The sequence below is a fragment of the Oryctolagus cuniculus genome, chromosome 12, assembly GCF_964237555.1.
Source record: "Oryctolagus cuniculus chromosome 12, mOryCun1.1, whole genome shotgun sequence".
NCBI classification, from domain to species: Eukaryota; Metazoa; Chordata; class Mammalia; order Lagomorpha; family Leporidae; genus Oryctolagus; species Oryctolagus cuniculus.
The window spans coordinates 51,030,735-51,051,629 of NC_091443.1; the positions used below are offsets into that span (position 1 = coordinate 51,030,735).

At 54.6% G+C, this 20,895-nt stretch overlaps 2 protein-coding genes across 13 annotated transcripts; both read right to left on the bottom strand.

The window, feature by feature from the left end:
• Positions 1-11: 11 nt before the first annotated feature.
• IRF9 (interferon regulatory factor 9) lies at positions 12-7,790 on the bottom strand. 5 transcript variants are annotated; one of them, XM_070053856.1, is made up of 9 exons: positions 7,163-7,300; positions 5,260-5,440; positions 4,736-4,919; positions 4,368-4,498; positions 4,182-4,290; positions 4,010-4,081; positions 3,117-3,458; positions 2,101-2,216; positions 12-754 (listed from the first exon to the last, which is right to left on the bottom strand). In XM_070053856.1, exons 2-9 carry the CDS (start codon positions 5,437-5,439, stop codon positions 719-721), a joined length of 1,170 nt encoding a protein of 389 aa, XP_069909957.1. In that variant the 5' UTR covers position 5,440; positions 7,163-7,300; the 3' UTR covers positions 12-718. The 5 variants fall into 5 exon arrangements, with proteins under 5 accessions (XP_069909957.1, XP_002718143.1, XP_008267642.1 ...); XM_002718097.5 differs by lacking the exon at positions 12-754 and adding an exon at positions 1,538-1,969 and having other exon boundaries at positions 4,182-4,275; positions 7,163-7,790; XM_008269420.4 differs by lacking the exon at positions 12-754 and adding an exon at positions 1,538-1,969.
• A 35-nt stretch (positions 7,791-7,825) lies between these two features.
• Positions 7,826-20,739, bottom strand: RNF31 (ring finger protein 31). 8 transcript variants are annotated; one of them, XM_051822707.2, is made up of 21 exons: positions 20,236-20,739; positions 20,005-20,151; positions 19,694-19,849; positions 19,439-19,498; positions 19,259-19,334; positions 18,895-19,051; positions 17,722-18,106; positions 17,290-17,580; positions 16,795-17,043; positions 16,508-16,693; positions 16,197-16,403; positions 12,211-12,384; positions 12,033-12,131; positions 11,852-11,941; positions 10,061-10,175; positions 9,829-9,947; positions 9,442-9,555; positions 9,243-9,300; positions 8,496-8,592; positions 8,075-8,243; positions 7,826-7,968 (listed from the first exon to the last, which is right to left on the bottom strand). In XM_051822707.2, the coding sequence occupies exons 1-21, from the start codon at positions 20,425-20,427 to the stop codon at positions 7,915-7,917; spliced, it is 3,195 nt and encodes a 1,064-aa protein (XP_051678667.1). In that variant the 5' UTR covers positions 20,428-20,739; the 3' UTR covers positions 7,826-7,914. The 8 variants fall into 8 exon arrangements, with proteins under 8 accessions (XP_051678667.1, XP_069909925.1, XP_051678665.1 ...); XM_070053824.1 differs by having other exon boundaries at positions 7,826-7,994; XM_051822705.2 differs by having other exon boundaries at positions 19,430-19,498; positions 20,236-20,646.
• Between the last annotated feature and the right edge of the window lie 156 nt (positions 20,740-20,895).

Consider the following 20,895-nt stretch of genomic DNA (forward strand, 5'->3'; position numbering starts at 1 on the left):
TTTTTTTTTTTTTTTTTTGACAGGCAGAGTGGACAGTGAGAGAGACAGAGAGACAGAGAGAAAGGTCTTCCTTTGCCGTTGGTTCACCTTCCAATGGCTGCTGCAGCCAGTGCGCTTCAGCTGGCTCACTAGGCTAATCCTTCGCCTGTGGCGCCGGCACACCGGGTTCTAGTCCCGGTTGGGGCGCCAGTTCTGTCTCAGTTGCTCCTCTTCCAGTCCAGCTCTCTGCTGTGGCCTGGGAGGGCAGTGGAGGATGGCCCAAGTGCTTGGGCCCTGCACCCGCATGGGAGACCAGGAGGAAGCACCTGGCTCCTGGCTTCGGATCAGCGCAGCATGCCGGGTGGAGCGGCCATTGGAGGGTGAACCAACGGAAAAGGAAGACCTTTCTGTCTCTCACTGTCCACTCTGCCTGTCCAAAAACAAACAAACAAACAAACAAAAAAGTAACAAGAAAGCATGAAGAAGGCACTCAAGAAATGATGATGGTGTGTTTCAAAGTGGTGGTGATAGAAGCGACAGAAGTAGTCAGATTCTGGAGATTTTGAAAGTACAGTGATGGTGGGATTTGCTGAGGGATTGGATGTGGGGTATGAGAAAATTTGGAACTGATGTAGGTAATTTAGATCTTGCACAAAGAAGGTCTGGGAGTGATTTCAGTGCGCTGGGGGGACCATGGGCTTGGGCACCAGATTTCTTCCTTACCGGTGCAGAGGTCTGTTTAGGCTCTTGGCTTCCCAGCGCGTGGCGGACAAGACTGGAGGGGAGAAGGGAGAGGGGTCTGAGGCAGCAGTGAAGCTCCTCAAGAGGGACAGCACGGAGACCCTGGGAGGACCGTGAAGGCGTCTACACTCGGTCACTTGGGTGAGCTGCTGAAAGCTTATGGGTGACATGACAGGAAGTCTGGGGAGCCAACCCGTGTCCGTGCAGGAGGGGAAGCTCCAGGCTGTGGCGAACAGGCAGGTGGAAGCAGTCTGGTGGAACTGAGCCTACAGGAAGTAGGCGCCACGTGGCCTTGGGAAGGGAGCATTTCCAGTGTGGTGGCAAAATGAACGCGGGGATGAGACGGGCAGCCCTCCCATCTCAGTGAGCAGGGTGTTGGCGACGTGAAACTCGGCCGCACTGTGTTCTGGGGCTCCGGTGCGGAGAGAAATCCACTTGGGAGCTCCCGTCTATCAGCTGTGCTGGGGGAAGAAGCACAGAGGCAGGAGTGGCAAGCAGAGGAGGGGCAGCGACTCTTCCCTGCAAGGCCCCCGCGCCTCAACAAAGAACTGTGGAACCCAGATTTTCCCATGTGAAGTTGGTGGCTACAGCGCCTGGGTACAGGCTCAGCACCCCCCTTGACGGTTGCCATCAGTCCTCTCCCTAATCTTGGTTGCCTGGAGGGCACCTCGCCAGGCCCAGAAGCACAGAGCCAAGAAGAGGACAGGGGCCTCAGAGAGGTCAGCAGAGGAGAACTCAGGTGCCCTGCCCCTAAGTCTACATCTCAGTCACGCCCGTCGCCCCTGCCACCTTCTCCTCCCGGCAAACTGAATGCTGATTCCTCTTTCAATAAAATTTTATTTTTAATTCTTAGTGAAGACCTAGGAAGAAAATATAAAGTGCTTGGCTTTAGAGTTGAGGGTTGAGGGAAGAAGGAGAGGCCCCCTGAGTTCACATCATTTGGAATTTCCCAGTCCTTTAGAGATGAAAGAGGGTATATTTCAAAAAATGTGTTTAAAATAAAAATTATCCTTGAGCTCTCCACCAGCCACGATGTGAGGAGTTCAAGGACGTAACTACCACAGCACTGAGAGTGATCAAGAAGGGAGGCACTGACCAACAGTGCAGACAACGAGTCTGTTTCAAGGGAGACAGGAGTGGGAGCGGAGGGGTGGGGCAGAAGGTGGGTTCCCATGCCCTACACCAGGGACAGAATGGCTGCCTGCTCCTCTGGGGTCTCCAGTAAGTGTCGGGCAAAAGCTTGCTCCATCTGCATCAGAAGAGACGGGAAAGAGGCTGTGAGCGAGTGCAGCATGGCAGGTGCGCCCCGCAAGGAGCTCCTTCCCTGAACTCTTTCCCGTCCCCATCACCCAAGCTACTCTGTCCGAGCTCTGAACTCACCTGCACTGTGATAAGACTCTGTGCAGTGTGGCTGGGGCCGGGGCGCTCCTCCCAGAAATTCAGTGTCACCTGGAACTTGGGTGGGGGGCCCAGGCCCTGGAGGTACCTGGCCAAGTCTGAAAGAGAAAGGATCGAGGGTTGGAGGAAAGAAGAGAGAGGAGTGAGAACCACGGGCCGGGAGGGAATAGAGAGGTGGGAGGGGCCACCAGGAGACTAAGCTGCAGGCTCAGGACGAAGGTCGGGCACGAAGCTGTTACTCATCTGTGAGCAAACAGGAAGGTGGGGCCCTGCCTCGAATAAGTGTCTGGAGGCAGCAGACCTTCCGCACGACAAAGGCTCGCCCCAGCCAGAATTGAGTCCTCCACGACAGACGCCCAGCTGCCAGCGCAGATGTGCTCCAGCTTTTTTCGCTTGCTCACTCTCCCAGTGCTGAGGCATCCACACCCTGGGAATACCCACACCCCAATTCCCCTGAACTCTGGCCTGCCCTGAAGGTCAGGTTTAGTCGAGTGGGCCTAGACCTGGAATTCTGAGTGGATGGGAGCTGCAGACAAGCTTCAGGGATGCCTCGAGTGTAGCTGAGACAGGCATAGCTGGGGCCAGGGTGCGGCAGGTGTGTCCGCTCCCCACCATGTGCCAATGCTTCTGCAGGCCAGCGCAGATGTGAGAGGGCTGTGAGGTTCCCAGTGCCCGTGCTGACCTGCCCACACCTCTGCATAAGTAGCTTCAGGGTGACGATAGTGCTCCCAGAGAAGCAATGCTCTTGTACCAGGCTCCACCCCAATGCCATCTTCCACAGCCTTGACGGGGGAAGGAGAGGGGCCAGGCAGCTGCCAGCGCCGAGCACAGGACCACAGAGGAGGTGCCACAACGAGTGCAGGGGTGCCCAGCACAGGCCGCAGTGGGGAAGCTGCTGGCTGGCAGGGAGGAGCAGGACCCGCCAGGTCAGCCCAAGGCCTACTGAGGGGCCCGGGTCAGAGGGTAGGGGCTCAGAGGCCCAGCCGGAGCAGCCTCACCTCTGCAGAAGTAGGCAGTCTTGAAGAGCTCCACACACTCATTGCTGGGCAGCAGATGCAGGCCTGGCCCAGGCGGGACCTGCGGTGCATCCCAGGAGACGAAGACGGGGCAAAGCCGCTGAGCAAAGAGGCCTCGGGAGTTGCTGGCCACCAGGAGGCCTCGGTCTAGCTGGCTCAGCAGGCGCTGGGTGGGCTCCAGGGGGTCAGGCTTGGGAAACACCACCTGTTCCATGTTCCTCTCAGAGCTTAAGGGCTCGGCCACGAGGCGGCAGTCGAGGCTGTGCACCCGTGCTTCACCCACCACACGCCCGTTGTAGATGAAGGTGAGCAGCAGCGAGTAGTCTGGGGACAGAAGAGCCCAGCTGTACCTGGTGCCAGAGGGCTTCACGGCTGGCAGCCCCTCTCCAGGGGCACCTGGCCCGCACAAGGCTTTAGGGAAAGGAAACGAAGCTCCTTGCAAATCCAAGGTTCTCATTTTGCTGCTGAGGACAGAGACCCAGGAAGGGAAACCCAGCCGGAGAAGACAAGGCAGGCCAGGAAGCGGGGGTGGCAGCCTCTCCTCATCATCATTCCCCGGGCTCTCTCACCAACCGGGGGCTTCCTACCACTCAGGAGATAGCTAAGGTCCGTATCCACCCTGAGGTCTTATGGTTCACAACAAGGTCCCTCAAGGCGGGGCCTCTGTTTACCTCAAAGAAATCAGGTCTCCATACGGATATCCAGGCAACAGAGTTCACAGCAGTGTTTCTGAGGAGCAAGCTTTGTGGAGGCTGGCACCTCTGCCTATGGGAGAGTTTGCTGCACGCCCTGACTGGCTAGATAACGCATGCGTGGGGAGGGGAGGAAGGCTCCAGGAGCACAGAGAGCAAGAAAGATTCAGAAATGCTAAGAACCTGGGTCTGGAGGGAGCAGAAGCTCCGAGGCCACCATATCCCCTTGCACAGCAGCCTCAGTTACATTCGCACCTGGAAGGAAGGCGAAGGCACCGGTCAGAGTGGGGCTAGGGAGCCCTTGGGCCAGTAGCTGTGGCAAGTGGGATGACATAAGAAGCCCGGGAGGTGGTACCTTCCTGTGGCTCTGGGCTGCCACCGCCGTTGCTACTGCTGCTGCTGTTCCCGGCGTCTGAGTGGTTTGCTTCCCCAGTGGCCACCATCTCTGCCTGCACACACAGTACCTGTCACTGGCCAATCTCCCCCAGTCCTAGGTACTCTCCTGCCCCCAGGCCCACCCAGCTCCCTCGCCAGTTCTCACGTTATCCAGGGAGTCCTGGAGGGAGGCGGGATTGACCATGCAGTTGCTTGTGATACCCTCATCTTCCTCCCTCTCAAAAGACACAGAACTGTGGTGTCGCCTTGATGCTGATTTCCGGGTCCCTGGCTGGGCTGTGGAATTGTTGAGGGGGAGAGAAAAGTCAGGTGTTCAAGAGGAAAAGAGGGTGAAGGGCTGAGGGAGTGAAGGGCTGGGCAAGACTGGGAAGGGGAACTGGGAGCAGCTCTCCAAGGGCAGGGTCAGGGCAGAACTGATAGCCTCCGGAGGCCTGCCACCTTTCCAGAGCTCACATCTCTGTCCTTTCCCCTGGTCTGCTGGTTCTGGGCGTGGCTGGGCAAGGGGACACTCACCAGATGGAGTTCCTGGTGGCAGCAGCCGATACACCTTGTAGGGCTCAGCAACATCCATTCGGCCTCTCTTGGGAACCTCCTCAAATTCAGAACTCTTGTTGAGGGCACAGCGCAGGCGAGTCTTCCAGGCAGCAGGGCCTCCTGGGTCTCCCTCTTTGTACTTGCCTTTAAACATGGCCCAGGCCTACAGAGACCAAGTGAACAGGAGGCTGCACATTACAGAGCCCGGCTGCACCTCCCACAGGGCTGGCTCACGGGCTTGTGGCCTGAGCACTTGTGCAGGGCCCCTGGCTCAAACCAGCTTGGGCTGCATGTGTACTTTGCTTTTGCCATCTCAAAATCCTTAATAAGCTCTGAATTTTCACTTAATAACTGTTGCGCCTTCACATTGCACCAGGCTCTGCAAACGACACAGCTGGTTCTATTTGCCAACGTGCCCTGGATCTGAAACCCTAACAGACACCAGCACCAGGGGTGAGCGTACCATTGTCTAATCCATCCCTTGCTTGTTTCCCTGCCCTCACCTTGAAGAAGGCGGCATCCTGGTCCTCCCGGAAGTCCTGCTTGCCCGCGTGTTTCCAGGGAATCCGGAACATGGTCTTAGCTGCATCGTCCCAGCACACACCTGGGAACTTCCCGCTCTCCACTTGCTCCACCACCCAGTTCCGGAGCTTCCGGGTGCATCGTGCCCTGCCCGATCCCATCCTAGGGGGACAAGAGAAGGGAGAGACATCAGAATCGATAGCTGGAGGGGGCACACCTGCCAAGACCCTAGTCACTGGGGCCAGCTTCCTGCAATGGCCCCCAGAGGCCCCGTCCAGTTCTCGGCTCTCGATGAATCTCACTCTTCCCCGAGGCAGAGGTGTTTCACTGCCGCCGTGACCAGCAGTTACCAAAACCTATGCTTTTTAACATTCCAACCTGTGATATCTGGAAGGAACCTTCAGAATCGATTTTAAGGGAACTTACAGTTTGAGAATTCCCTGTGTCTTTTTTAAAATTTAAATTTTATTTGAAAGGCAGAGAGACACAGAGAAAAATCTTCTATCCACTGTTTCACTCCCCAAGTGCCCACAATAGCAGGGGCTGAAGCCAGGTCAGAACTCAGTCTCTTTCTCCCACGTGGGTGGCAGGGACCTAACTACTTCAGCCATCACTTGCTGCCTGCCAGGACGTGCATTGGCAAGAAGCTAAAACACCAGGCAGAGCCAGGATGCAGACCCAGGCACTCGACAGAAATGCAGGCGCCCTGAGCAGTGTCAACCACTGTACAAAACACCTGCCTCTGGCCAGCACACTGGCGTAGCGGGTAAAGCTGTAAAGCTGCCACCTACAGTGCCGGCACCAGTCAAGTCCCAGCTGCTCTACTTCCAATCCAGCTCTCTGCTATGGCCCAGGTCCTTGGGCCCCTGTACCCGCATGGGAAGACCTAGAGGAGGCTCCTGGCTACGAGTAGGTACAGTTCTGGCCATTACAGCAAACTGGGGAGTGAACCAGCAGATGGAAGACCTCTTTCTCTCTGCTTCTCCTTCTCTGTGTAACTTTTTTTTTTTTTTTTTTTTTTCAATTTACTTGACAGAGTTAGACAGTGAGAGACAGAGAAGGTCTTCCTTCCGTTGGTTCACCCCCCAAATGGCTGCACGGCCGGAGATACGCTGATCCGAAGCCAGGAGCCAGGTGCTTCCTCTGGGTCTCCCATGCGGGTGCAGGGCCCAAGCACTTGGGCCATCCTCCACTGCCCTCCCGGGCCACAGCAGAGAGCTGGACTGGAAGAGAAGCAATCAGGACTAGAACCCGGTGCCCATATGGGATGCCGGCGCCATAGGTGGAGGATTAACCAAGTGAGCCACAGCGCTGGCCCTGCTGACTTTCAAACAAATAAATCTTTAAAAAAATAAAAAGGAAGATTTATACTTAAAAAACCTGCCTCCCCCTTGGTGTCTCGTTACTGGTAAAGCACCTTTTCCAGTCTCCAGCATCCACAGAGACAGATCTGCTTCAGAGATACTTCGGCAACCTTACTCACCAACCTTTCACCCCCACCTCTCCCTAGTATTTGCTCTAAGGGTAGGTGGGACAGGGACCTGGGGTCAGGGGCGGGGCTGCAGAAGTGGGCAGGGCCAGAAGGCAAGAAAACAAACAGGGCCAGCTGAGGCTGGGAAAAGGGCCTTCCTCCATGAACAATCTCACAGCAGGTTCTCCTATCATTTGCCCACAGGACCTGGGACACTTGCCCCCGGGGTGCACGTGCAAGTGGTGCTCAGTGGCCATTTCTAGTAGTCTCTCGCTCTCAGGCCACACCTCCTACTTCCGGACTTAGAGGCCTTCTATCAGTCTAGAAAGGGGCTCCCAGGCGCCACCACCTCCAATCTGGCTAGCCTTTTCGCCCTAGGTCACAGGCTGACTCCCATGCTTGGCTGATCTTACCTGAACCGCTGTCCAAGCTGTCCCAGGGCTCCACAAGCTGCAGCTCCGTTCGCAGCCAGGCAGGGAGATTTCTCCGCCTCTTTCTACAGTCCCCACCCTAAGTTTCGTTTCTCCTCTCGGGAGGGCCTTTTCCCAGAAATCACGTGGTCTCTGAGTAGCAGGGCAACCTACCGCCACCAGGGGGAGCTAGCAGCTGAGACTCTCACTGCCATGCCACTGTCGGCAGCAAGCAGGTCCCTCCGCCCACAGCTCCTGCCTGGTACTCCTTCCTGCTTCAGATTCTGTCTTTGCATGCCGCTGACCTCTGTGTAACATTGCTGCTTTCCCAGTTTCTCTGGGGGCTGGTCTGGGGCCTCTGGATGACTGTGTACATCTGTGCCTGTCTGTTCCCCTATAGTGCCTGCTTGGTACATATCTGGTCACTTCAATGACCAGCCAAATTCCATGACAGGAGAGGGGGCAGAGAGGTAGGAAGGCCCGGCCGGGTGGATGGCTGGAGAGGGCCTCCCTTGCCCACCCATGGTGTCAACTCCTTCCTGGCCCCGAGTCCAGGGTGGGTCAAGCAGCAGGCCGCAAAGGGCTCTTTCAGCAAAGCTCTATTCACCTCCCCCCTTTTCCCTGGTGCCCCTAGATGGTGGGGCCAGGAAGAAGGACCACCGAGAAGCCTGGGCAATCAGATGCCTCTTTATTGGTGCTGGAGCTGTTCCTGAGGGAGCTGGGCCACAGGGCCTTCATCAGGACCTGGCCCTCAGCTACTTCCTCCTGCGGGGGATACTCTGTCCCAAGGGCACCTCTTCTGTCAGCTTCTGCAGAAGAGAGAAGACAACGGCACCTGAAGCCTGGAGCTGACACGGGCCAGGACAGGTGACTTCTGGAGGGTGGTGTCAGGGATAAGGCCGGGTAGAGCTTTACCTGTAGTAAGCGGGCATGGTACCCAGGAGGATCCTCGCCAGCCAGTGGCTGGGGGCGCACGTGCAGGTAGCGCTCGGTGGCCGTCTCCAGCTCCTCCACCTCGTACAGGGTGGCCGGGTCCAGTGAGTGGGCATTGATGAGGCTCACAAGATACTCTTTGTAGTGTGCCCTGAGGAGATGAGGGAGCAGAAAAATCTGTTCTGTTGGCTAACAGCAGCTGACTGGGCACTGGGATACTTGGACAAGACCTCACCACACCTGCCAAGTGCCAATCTGCACACGCTACGTTCTCCTACCTATCCATGCTCTTGCCCAGACAGCCCCTCCCCACTCCTTGCAGGGCTCACTTTCCCATCTGGACACACTCTCCCCACTCCCACCTCCTGTGCCCATAGCCCATCCCATGTCCTCTGGCACTCACTGACAGAGGCCGGCATGGCCAGCTGGAGTTTCCTTGCCACAAGCTTCATCCTTGAGCCCATTGGGAACCTCTTTCTGCTCCATCACTCGGCAGCCACCTAAGGGTAAGGGAAGGAGGGCATCCTTTGCTGGGGGAAGGCCACTGGCCACAGGGCCCCAGGAGAACTGGGGTATCCACGGAGAACACAGAGGTCGTCTTCAGGGAGGGGACTGAGCACAGGAGCTCTGTGGCGGTGGGGTACTTGAGATGCCGGTGGCACTGACACAGGCAGAAGACCCCGCTGTCCGTCTTTTATTCAAGCTGGCTTTTGGCTCATAATTGCATGTTCCCTTGAGACAGTTCTTTGTTGTTATTTAACTCTTTCATAGTTAACTCACTGTGTGAGGTCTCACCTCTATGAAGATGATAAGAAGTGGAGTAGATTAGAGCAGTATCCAACACCATTCTATGCCCTTGAACCTAAAACAGTGCACTACAACTAGCAGGCCTCATTAAACACTCACTGAGCTAATGAATGAATGAATAAACATTTAGAAATGGGAGGAGTTAACATTAAGTGTTCAGGACTTTCATGTCTTGTGCAAATAGCTTACCAGCAAAGTGGATATCCTTACTCTCATTTTACACAGGAAAACAAGGCCAGGGGCACGGGCATCATCCCAGACCACTTTCCCTTCTGTTTACCCGTCACACAGTGGGAGCCCAGCACGTCATCTCCCCTTCTCGAAGGCTTGTCCTGACACTCACCTCCAGGGACTGCCCGGGCCCCAGCTGGAGGCTCTGTGTTAAACATGACGTTGTTGTCCTGCGGAGGAAGACACACCCGGGCGTTACGCTCCCCTTGCTGCACTTCCCACCTCAGAGCCTCTTCCATTCTTGCCTCACCCTGTGACCTGCCCCTTCTCCCGTGCAACCAGCACACCCGGCTGGGCTGGTCGCCTCTAACCTGTAGCAGCTTCTGGAGTCGGACAGCAGTCCAGTCCCGCAGGTAGAAGAGGCAGTCCCGAGGGTGGTGGCCATGCAGGGACTTTTTCACCCTGCAGTTAGGGTCTGGGCATTTCTGGCAGAAACCCAGATGGGAAAGGGAAGTTAGAAATTATTAGGGGTCTACATTCTCAGGAACCCCTGCATGAGGGCTGTAGGGGTGGGGAAGACAGAAACCTTGGAAGGTCTGGAGCAAGTAAACAGGGAGAGGAGACAGAGACGGGTGTTTTATATCCCAATGGCTTCCTCTTCTCTGAGTCGCTCCCCAGTGCCTCCACCCCTTAATCCCAGTGGCAGGCCTCCCTGCCCCCCACAACCTTTTATCCCTTTCCCACTCTTCTGGGCTCACATTCTTGGCATAAAAGGCATTGTAGCAGCCACTGCAGAACTGGTGGCGGCACTGGGTGCAGTGAAAGTGCATGCAGCCTCCTCGGGCCAGTGCATATGAGAACTTGCACTTGGGGCAGTCTGCAAGAGATGGCAGGTAAGGGCTGGGGCTGCCATGCACCTCAAGGCCCTCAAGAAGAGGATGTTGTTAACGACAGATGACTGAGCAAACCAGCCAGGTCGGGCAGCCTTACCAATGCCGTTTTCCTGAAGATACATCGCCAAGCCTTGGGCCTGATATTCCGGGTCATTGGTGCGCTTCCAGTTCTGAAAATCCTCACAGCTCCGGCCTCGGTGCTGCTCTTCCCACTGCCGGAAGGAAAGTAAGGCTTCACACAGAAGCCCATCCCTCCCCTGATCCTTCTTGCCGGCCCTCCCAGGAGCCTTCAGCTTAGCTTGTGTCACTACCATCCACCGTTTGCTCCAACTCCAAACTGAGAGGCCATCCTTGGCTTTGTGTTTCTATCACCTCATGTTCATTAGTAAGCTGTGATGCTCCGACCACCCAAACCTCTCCCAACCCTGTCTCTTCTCTCCATCCCTACTGCTGCCATCTCACTCCAAGCCTCTGTCAGATCTTGCCTCCATGACTTCAGTTACTGGTCTCTGCTTCCACAGCCCATTCTCCACATTGCAGCCAAAAGTGTAAATCAGGCAGCTTCAACTGTATTGCTAATGTTCTGATTTTGAGGCTTGGTGGCAGGGTCAAGTGTTCATTTTGTTATTGTTTCATAACATAGACGCAAAATTTTGGTGAGGGGCTGGTGCCGTGGCGTAGCAGGTAAAGCCGCTGCCTGCAGTGTAGTTCGAGTCCCAGCTGCTCCACTTCCCATCCAGCTCTCTGCGATGGCCTGGGAAAGCAGCAGAAGATGGGCCAAGTCCTTGGGCTCCTGCACCCGCGTGGGAGACCCAGAAGAAGCTCCTGGCTCCTGGCTTCAGATTGGCAAAGCTCCAGCTGTTGCGGCCAACTGGGGAGTGAACCAGTGGACCTTTCTCTCTCTCTCTTTCTCCTTCTCTCTCTGTGTAATTCTGACTTTCAAATAAATAAATAAATCTTAAAAAAAAGATTTTGGTGATAAAAATTAAGTTTCTTACAAGATAAATGAGATGATAACACTCCCTGCTTGATCTCAGAATGAAAGACAAATCTCTGCCTTACATGGCCTCCAGGGCTTGCCTGATCTGGTGCTGGCTCCTCCCCAACTGCCTGCCAGCCTCACCCTTGCTCTCAAGACTCCAGCCAGTTTTGTCTCACTGTGGTTTTTCCATGGGTTATTCTTTCTGTCCCAAATACTCTGCATGGCTGGGTTCTTAACTTTCAGGTCTGAGCTTAAGCTAAACCATTTTAAGGACGACTGTCTGACCCAATCTGTTATCCTTGAATCACTTGTTTCACTTGTGTTCTTCGCAGAACCTGTGCTGTGTATGACGATGCCCCTACCCTTGATCTGCTTCCTCCCTCCCTTCCTCTCCTTCCGCTGTCCCTCCATTTTCTTTCCCTCTCTTCCCCTCCTCTTTCTTCCATTTCTCCTTGCGCCTCTCACTAAACTAAGATTTTTTTTTTTAAATATTTATTTGAAAGTCAGAGTTAGAAAGAGACACAGAGAGAGAAATCTTCCATCCACTAATTCACTCCCCAAATGCTTGCAACAACTGGGACAAGGCCAGGACAAAGCTAGGAGCTTCTTCCTGGTTTCCCAAGTGGGTGCAGGGGCCCAGGCACTTGGGCCATGTTCCGCTGTTTTCCCAGGTACATTAGCAGGGAGTTGGACCGGAAGAGGAGCAGCTAGGATTCAAACTGGTTCCCATATGGGACACCGGTGCTGCAGGCAGCGGCTTAACCTGCCGCGCCACAACGTCAGCCCCTAAACTAAGCTTCTTAAGCTCTGAGCTCCTGTCTGTTTTGTTCTTCCATATACCCCATGTCTCATACTGTACCTAGCAGCAGCTAGGCAAGTATTTCTGAAAGGATAAATGTGCCTTACCTGGCGCTTGCAACGCACACAGAAAGTCTGGTGACACTGGGGACACGTAGCCTCCAACTGCTCACGCTCATATATGAAGCCGAAGGAGCACTGTGGGTGCAAGAGCAGAAAGCTTTCCAAGGCCTGACCCAGCATGATCCCTGGCCCCTGCACAGTCAGCTCCGCTGCGTGGGTCACTTGCCTGAGCACACCACAGGAACTTGGGATCCCGCATCAACACGCCCTCAGTCAGCTTCTTATGGAACAAAGCGTAGGCATCTGGTTCCAGGCTCTCCCGAAGCTGAGACAAGATACAGTGCGTAGGCAGAGTTCCTGTTTAACGCCCAGAGTATCTGAATCCTAAGAGCTGCAGGACCTACCTGGATGTCGAGGGTGGAGAAGTAGCTGAGCAACTGCGTGTCATCAGTGAGGTCGGGGCGGCCACAGGCAGGGCACACCATGTCTGTGATGTGCTTCTCCTTCAAGGCGATGGTGAAGTGCTGGCGGAAGCAGTCAGGACAGATGGTACACTCACAGGAAATCAGGGCCTGCATCTAGAGGGAGGGGGAGGAGTGACAGGAGCCACAGCTGCCAGCCTGGGCAGGGGGCAACAACCAGGTGGCTGCTGGAAAACTAGGACCTAACAGCTGGGCAAGGTCCCCATCCTAAGTGCCAGCAGGTGCCAGGCAGACGATCCAAACCAACCACCATCAGATAGATGAAAACAGACAATGGTGAGATCTAAGATAAATGACGAATGCCTCTAAAGGCATTTACATCTAATTAAAAGCAAATACAGAAATAGCATCCTCAAATTGACAAAGCTATAGAGATGGAGAATAGGGGCTAGCGTTGTGGCACAGTGGGTTAAAGCCCTGGCCTGAAGCGCCAGTATCCCATATGGGCGCCAGCTCTAGTCCCGGGTGCTCCTCTTCTGATCCAGCTCTCTGCTATGGCCTGGGAAAGCAGTAGGGGATGGTCCAAGTACTTGGGCCCCTGCACCCAAGTGGGAGACTGGGAAGAAGCTCCTGGCTTCGGATCGGCGAAGCTCCAGCTGTTGCGGCCAACTGGGGAGTGAACCAGTGTATGGAAGACCTTTCTCTTTCTGTGTGTCTCTAACTCTTTCAAATAAAAAAATTAAATCTTAAAAAAAAAATGAGAGATGGAGAACAAATTAATGATTGTCAGATGACCAGAGGTAGGGAAGGGGTAGCATAGAAGGGTTCCTCTGTAACGTGGAAACAATTTGTATCTGATAATGGTAGTAGTTGGATGAATCTAACAATTGCAAAAGTGGCCGGCACTATGGCGTGGCGGGTTTAAGCCGCTGCTTGCAGTGCCCAGCATCCCATAAGGGCGCTGGTTCGAGTCCCGGCTGCTCCACTTCCAATCCAGCTCTCTGCTATGGCCTGGGAGAGCAGTAGAAGATGGCCCAAGTCCTTGGGCCCCTGCACCCACGTGGGAGACCTGGAAGAAGTTCCTGCCTCCTGGCTTCAGACTGGCGCAGCTCCGGCCACTGTAGCCAAGTGGGGAATGAACCAGCAGATGGAAGACCTCTCTCTCTCTCTGCTTCTCCTTCTCTGTGTAACTCTGACTCTGACTTTCAAAAAAAAAAAAAAAAATTACAAAGAACTACACATCACACACACACACACACACAACAGTGTTGTAGTATAGTGGGTTAAGCTACCACCTGCAACACCGACATTCCATATAGGTGCTGAATGGAGTCCCAGCTTATCCAGTGCAGATCCAGCTTCCTGCTAATGCACCTGGAAAAGCAGTGGAAGATGGCCCAAGTGTTTGGGCCCCTACACCACACCAGAGACAGGGGATGAAGCTCCTGGCTTTAGCTTAGCCCAAACCTGGCCATTGTAGCAATTTGAGAGAGTGAACCAGTAGATGGAAGATCTTTTTCTTAAAAAGAAAAAAAAAATACAGTTATAGGTAGGTAGAAAGAGAGGGAAGAGAGAGAGGTCTTCCACCCACTGGTTCACTCCCTAAATGGCCACAACGGCCAGATCTGAACCAATATGGAGCCAGGAGCTTCTTCCAGGTCTCCCACGTGGGTGCAGGAGCCCAAGGAATTGGGTCATCCTTCACTGCTTTCCCAGGCACATTAGCAGGGAGCTGGATTGGTAGTGGAGCACCTGAGACTCGAACTGGTGCCCATATGGGATGCTGGTGTTGCAGGCCAAGGCTTTAACCTGCTGCATCACAGTGCCAGCCCCTCTATCACTAACTGTGCTTTTCAAGTAAATAAAATAAATCTTAAAAAACAAAACTACACACACCCATGTTAAAAGCAAACAAGATCTATAATACACTTAATGTCGGCGCCTATTTCCCCGTCTATCAAATTGTAATTATCTAAGACATCATCACTGGGGATGGTGGCAAAGAAGTACAAAGGACTCTGCTACTTTTACAACATACTGTGAATCTACAATTTTAAAATAAAAGAATGAAAACGAACACTGAGTCAGACTAATTGAACTGTATTTGGCCAAAGAACCACCATGCCTGACCTAGATTAAGTGAGACTCAGAAGATAAGAAAGGTCTGTTTCTATCAATTGGGTATGTGATGCTATTAAAGAATTACCGTTTGGGATCCAGCGCTCTGGTGTAGCAGGTAAAGCCACTGCCTACAGTGCCGGCATCCCATATGGGCGCTGTTTTCAAGTCCTGACTACTCCACTTCCAATCCAGCTCTCTGCTATCGCCTGGGAAAGCAGAAAATGGCCCAAGACCTTGGGCTCCTGCACCCATGTGGGAGACCTGGAAGAAGCTCCTGACTCCTGGCTTCAAATTGGTGCAGCTCCAGCTGTTGCGGCCAATTGGGGAGTGAACCAGCAGATGGAAGACCTCTCTCTCTGCCTCTCCTTCTGTGTAACTCTTTCAAATAAATAATAAATAAATCTTAAAAAAAAAAATTACTGTTTGGGGCTGGTGTGGTGGGGTAGTGGGTAAAGGCACTGCCTGCAATGCTGGAATCCCACATGGCACTGATTCATGTCCCTGCGGCTCCACACCTGATCAAGCTCCCTGCTAATGGCCTGGGAAAAGCAGCAGAGGATGGCTCAAGTGCTTGGGCCCCTGTCACCCATGTGGAAATCCTGGATGAAGCTCCTGGCTTCAGCCTGGCCGAGGTCTGGCCGTTGTGGCCATCTGGGGAGTAAGCCAGTGGACAGAAAATCTCTCTTGTTCTCCCTCTCTCTTTTTAACTTTTTAAAAATAAGTAAATAGGGGCCAGCACTGTGGTGTAGTGGGTATAGCCGCCATCTGCAGTGCTGCATCCCATATGGGCGCTGGTTCGAGTCCTGGCTGCTCCACTTCCAATCCAGCTCTCTGCTGTGGCCTGGGAAAGCAGTGGAAGACAGCCCAAGTCCTTGGGCCCCTGCACCCACATGGGAGACCTAGAAGAAGCTAATGGCTCCTCGCTTCAGAATGGCAAAGCTCCAGCCATTGCGGTCAGTTGAGAGTGAATCAGTGGATGGAAGACCTCTCTCTCTCTGCCTTTCCTTCTCTGTGTATCTCTGACTTTCAAATAAATAAATCTTTTTAAAAAATAAATATTTAAAAGAAAAGAATTACTGTTCATTTGTTTGGGGTGGCAACGGTGCTGTGGCTGTTTTCAAAAGATTTCTTCTTTTAGAAATATGTACTAAGATATTTACCAATAGACTCTATGAAACCAGAGATTTCCTTCAAACACAGTACAGTGTATAGAAGAAATAAGACACAATGAAAATTGCTGAAGTTGGTGATAAGTATACTGAAGGTGGAGAACTTGCAGGAATTAAGGAAAATAATTACAGTTTTCCAGGCCAGCGCTGTGGCATAGCAGGTTAAAGCTGCCACTTGTAACACCAGCATCCCACATAGATGCCGGTTCAAGTCCTGACTGCTCCACTTCCATCCAGCTCCCTGTTAATGTGCCTGGGAAAGCAACGGAAGATGGCCCAAGTACTTGGGCCCCTGCATCCATGTGAGAGACCCAGATGAAGCTTCTGGCTCCTGCCTTCACCCAGGCCCAGCTCCAGCTGTTGCAGCCATTTGGGGAGTGAACCAGATGGAAGATTCTCTCTGCCTCTGTATCTCCTTCTCTGTAACTCTTTCAAATAAATAAATAAACCTTTAAAAAATATTACAGTTTTCCCTGTTGCATGTCTGAAATTTTCCATAATAGACCATTTAAAAGGGAGGGGACAGCCTGTTCCTGCCTCCACCTTCCCAGAAGACTTCACAGATACAAAAGTAACTGTGGAGCACAAGACAGGGCCAGAGTCAGGGGCTGGGGAGGGGATGGGGGTGCAAAGGGAATAGAGTAACTGTAAGACCAGGGGCAGTGGGATGGGCCTTACCCGATTGCGCGGCAGGGCCCAACCACACACAGCACACTCCTGGGCAAGCAAGCGGCGCAGGAAGGCCCGGTCTTGGCTTTGCCTCACAGCTTCCACCACGTCCCCCAGCTCATAGTTCCTGGGAGTCTCCTGCAGCAGCGCCAGCGCCAGCTCTGCTCGGCCCCAGCTGGGGAGTGCGTAGACTGCCAGAAGCCGTCTGACCAGACTCTGCAATGTGGTTCAGGTGGAGAGAGAAGTGGCTGTCAGACCACAGGGGCCTTTCCTCTTGCCCCTCTAGGTGGGTTCTTGGGCTCCACATCTCCCTTCAGCACCTGCTTGTCCGGCCCATCCCAAGAGGGGGTAGACTCAGGGCCAGTGTCCCAGAGGCGCTGGTGGAAGGGCTCCAGGCGCTGGCGCTGCAGCTCAGTAAGGGCCCGGGTCACGTCACCCCCATGCTGGAACAACGCCTGCAGAGACCCCTCCTCAGGCCTAAAGCCCAGGGTCTGGAGTTCCTTCACCTGTAAGTTGAGAGCAGAGAGAGTGAAGAAGGAAAAGCAGGCAAGGGATTGTGTGAGTGCCTAAGACCCTCAAGCCTGTCCCACCTCCAGCACCGCTGTACCTTCCTCCTCCGGGCCCTCACACACTCCTCCACAGCCTCATCAAGGTTGCCATGACGCTCCAGCCAGGCTTTCCGGGCCTCCTGACAGGAAAAGACACCCAGCCCAGGGTCCTTCTGCCCAGCTAGTTCAGCCACCATCTCCAGCACGTAAGGCAGCTCTGAGCGCAGCCACTGCAGGGGCACCTCGGTGCCTGAGTACTGCAGAGCCGAGAAGACCTCCTCTGGACAGGCACCTGCAGCTTCCCCTTCCTAAAGCACAGAAGGCTCATTAGGAGGGGCAAACGGCTTCCGTACCTTCAGCCTGCTCCAAATGCCAACAGCTGAGCGCAGATGTCCTGATCACGTGACCATGGTAACTGCCATGTGAGACGTGCTCAGTAAGAGTCAGCTGCTGCTAACAGTAAGTTTATAAGGACTCATGTTACTGAAATGCAGTATCTCCATGCCCCTCCCCTCCCCAGCTGAGCCCCACCTCCTCCCGGGCCCCATGCTCACCCGGATCATGACCACCAGCTGGAGACCTTCCTCCCGCATCTTGTCTTGGCGCTGCTTCTCAGGGTCTCCACAGGAGTTGGGCAGGGAGGCACTGAGGCACTGCAGGGGTCGAGGCTTGGGGAGTCCTTTTTCCAAAGAGGAGGCACTGGGCCGGGGGGCATGCTGCTCTGGGCCGGGGCTGCTGGTCCGGTTGCACATAGCACACACCCAGCCAGGGCCCGAGTTGCCGAAGGTACAGTGAATGCAGTACCAGACATGAGTCTGGGCAGAGGAGAGCAAAGTATCCCCCTGCTGGGAAGGTGGAGAGAATGACCCCATGGTCTGAGTGAAGGAGGTTCACAAAGGAGATACCGGGACCTGGGGTGACTGAAGGAAGACAGGGCACGGGCAAGGAGACAAAGGTCTGAGCTGGAAAGGTCAGGAACAGGTTACCTGAAGCGGCTGTGAGGAAAAGCCAGGATCCTGGGAATCCACCACCAAGCTGGGAGGCTGGGCCAGCCGAGGTCGCTCACACATGGCACATAACACAGCTGCTGCCTCATTCTCAAAGGTACAGCTCTGGCAGGCCCACCGACCTCGTGTAAGTTCAGGTTCTTGGCCCCCAGTATCTTGGGGGCCCTCAATCTCCAGCCTTGATTCCTTACAGCCTCGGGGCCAACCACAGGCCACGCAGAGCATTGCCCAAGGCTCATTTAGCCTGGTACAGGCAGCACAGTGCCAGGGCTGATGGGCATTTGCAGGATCAAGGGAAGGAGAGCTGTCTCTCAGGGCCACCAGGGAATTTGGCTGGGGCAGCAGTGCAGCTGAGGCAGGTAAACTGTAATAGAAAAGCAGACGTGGCCTGCTGGGCTGGTTCTGGTGCCAGGGTCCCTCTGCCCTGGGCATTCCCCACTTCCTGGGTATCATCACATGGCTCTGGCCTTTGTATGTGCTGTTTTCTTTGTCTGGATACTATCATACTCATGTCCTGTTCAACATCTAAATGACAACTTACAGCTCACTTTTTCCTGGTCAATCCCCAGAACATACAGACTGATCCATAGTAAGTGTTTAAAATACTGTCAGGGGCCGGGGCTGTGGCAGAGTAAAAGCCCTGGCCTGCGGCACCAGCATCCCACATGGGCGCTGGTTTGAGTCTTGGATGCTCCACTTCTGATCTGGCTCCCTGCTAATGTGCCAGGAAAAGTGGCAGAAGATGGCCCAAGCACTTGGGCCACAAGGGAGACCCAGAAGAAGCTCCTGGCTCCCGGTTCAGCCTGGCCCAGCCTCAGCTGTTGTGGCCATTTGGGGAGTGAACCAGCCAATGTAAGACCTTTCTCTCTTTCACTCTGTCTTTCAAATAAATAAAATAAATGTTTTAAAAAATAAAATACTGCCAAATGCATGAAATGATCCTCAGACCAGAAAGCATCCACCCACTACTTACTCACACACCATAGTAACGTGTCTTATTGTGACTGCTACTTGTCTGATTTCTCTTTGATGGCTGTGACTGGCTGCTTGCCCTATATTAAATGGTCTTAGCAAAGAACCTGGCACAGTAGATGCTCAAGTAATTTCACGTTCTCTAAATTTCACTCCCTCAGAGAAGAGAAGTCCTCTCACCTGGGGCTCAGGTGGGTGGTCTGGCGTAGGTGATGGGCACGGGATGGGTGTCCATGGAACAGGCGGTCACAGGCTGCACACAAGACCTGTTTACAGGCTGGGCAGCTCAGTGTGCCTGGGGCAGAACCACAGAGGAAGCAGGAACAAGGAGTGGAGCCTAGAAACAGGAAAGAAAAAGTTATACCTCAATGTGCTGAGGATGAGGGCAATCACAAAACTACTCAGCACACCTGGACCCAAGGGAACCTGTTTTTATTGTTTTAAACACACAAAGGAAGATAAACCAGAAGGCAGAGGAGGGCCCCCAATTTCCATCAATCTAGTCTGCTACAAGCAGCCCCTCGCAAGAGAAGATGAATAGTACCTGGGGCAGACGGTGTGGTGAGGGGGCCAGGGGCAATCTCTCTCAGCAGGGGGCCGAACTCAGAAAGCTGCAGCATCTGAGGAAGAAAGGGCACGAGATAGGCAAGAAGTCTGGGGACAGACACGGAGCCCACAGTTCCTGCCACCTTTGGTCAGCAGCCCCTCTTCATGCCTTTCTTACATCATCTTCGGCTTTGCCTTTCAGCAGCTGTTCCAGTGCCTGCTGCCTGGGATGAGCATTCTGCAAACAAGATGAAAAGAGCTCCCATCCAGAGCTGTAGAACAAGACCCTCCCTCTAAGCCCTGGCCCCCCAACATTCCCAGGGACAACAACAGTACCAGAAGATTCTAGCATGGGGGCCCTCCCACAGGCTTCAGTGGGGCTGGGCTCTTCCAGCCCCGGTGCTTAAGGCCTTAGAGTCGACCAACGCCTCACCTGCAACCACAGGCTGAGCTCTGTCCGAAGCAGCAGGACTTCCAGTGTGACTGCAGCAACCTGGTTCTCATCCGGCTCCTCCTGCTCTTCGGGGAAGCTCAACCCATCTGGCTGCTCCTCCGTGTAGCCATACAACCGTAGCACATCCCGGCCCCCCTGCCACACATTGACAACCGGTCACCGCCCAGCCGCCGCCCCCCTTTGCACAGGCGCTGGCCTTCTCCCCATTCAGCATAGCCTGGGGGCTCTTACAGGTCAACCCCCCAGCCCAAGTCCAGTTCCCCTTCTTCCACAAGACCCAGGGGTTTCACCTGCACAGCATCCACCGTGCTGCGAAAGACAGGGTTATTAAACTTGACCCCGCGCCAGTAACGGGGCCGCTGAGGGCTGAGGAGGTTGCGGCCATATTTCTCCAGGATGTTCAGGGCCGTAGACAGAGTGCTGAGGTAGTTTCGGGGCTGTGCACAATTAGAGAGCAGACGTGTGAGCTCAACTCGGGCCTCAGGCCCTATGTCCCCCCCTCCCAGCCCGGCCGGGCTCACCTCCCCATGAGCGTTGCAGCGGATCAGGCGTGCGGCGTCCAGCTGCAGGTAGCGGGCGGCTGGAGGCAAAGAGGTGGCCAACAGCGGCCGGAGTTGCTCCAGGGAAAACATCTGCCCGGAATCCCTCCTCAGAGCGCTCGCCAGCTCTTCACGGGCCGCCAGGAAGGCTCGCTCCTCTTCCTTCCCCGGCATCCTGAGAGAGGAGTCAGCCCCAGCCTCGCCGCCCGCCAGGACCCGGTGCGGGCCGGGGGCGGCCCGAGCGCCACCCCTCCCGCCTGGTGTTCGGCTTTGCGGCCTGACCCTGTACGCGCAGTCGCCCCGGTCACTCAGGCCACTGTCCCCCTCCGGCTCACGGCCCAGCGCCAGGGTTAGCGGGGAACAGGAAGTACTGGGAGGTGGGCGGGACTGCAACGCAGTTTCAGAGGAAGGGGAGGGTCAGGAAATCGGGGGCGGGGCCTAGAGGGCAGGCAAGGTTCCAGCCAATGAAGAGGTAGATGGCTCTTGACTCCTCCCCCAGAGCGTCCCAGCATTTTGCTCTAATAACAGGATTCTTCCCCGCCTTTCCCCAGATTGGTGCCTCCCCTTCCGGGCAGCTCCGAGCGTGGGATTATCCCGTTCGGCTCCGAGCCTTCCTCTCCCTCTCTCTGGGCCATTCTGCTA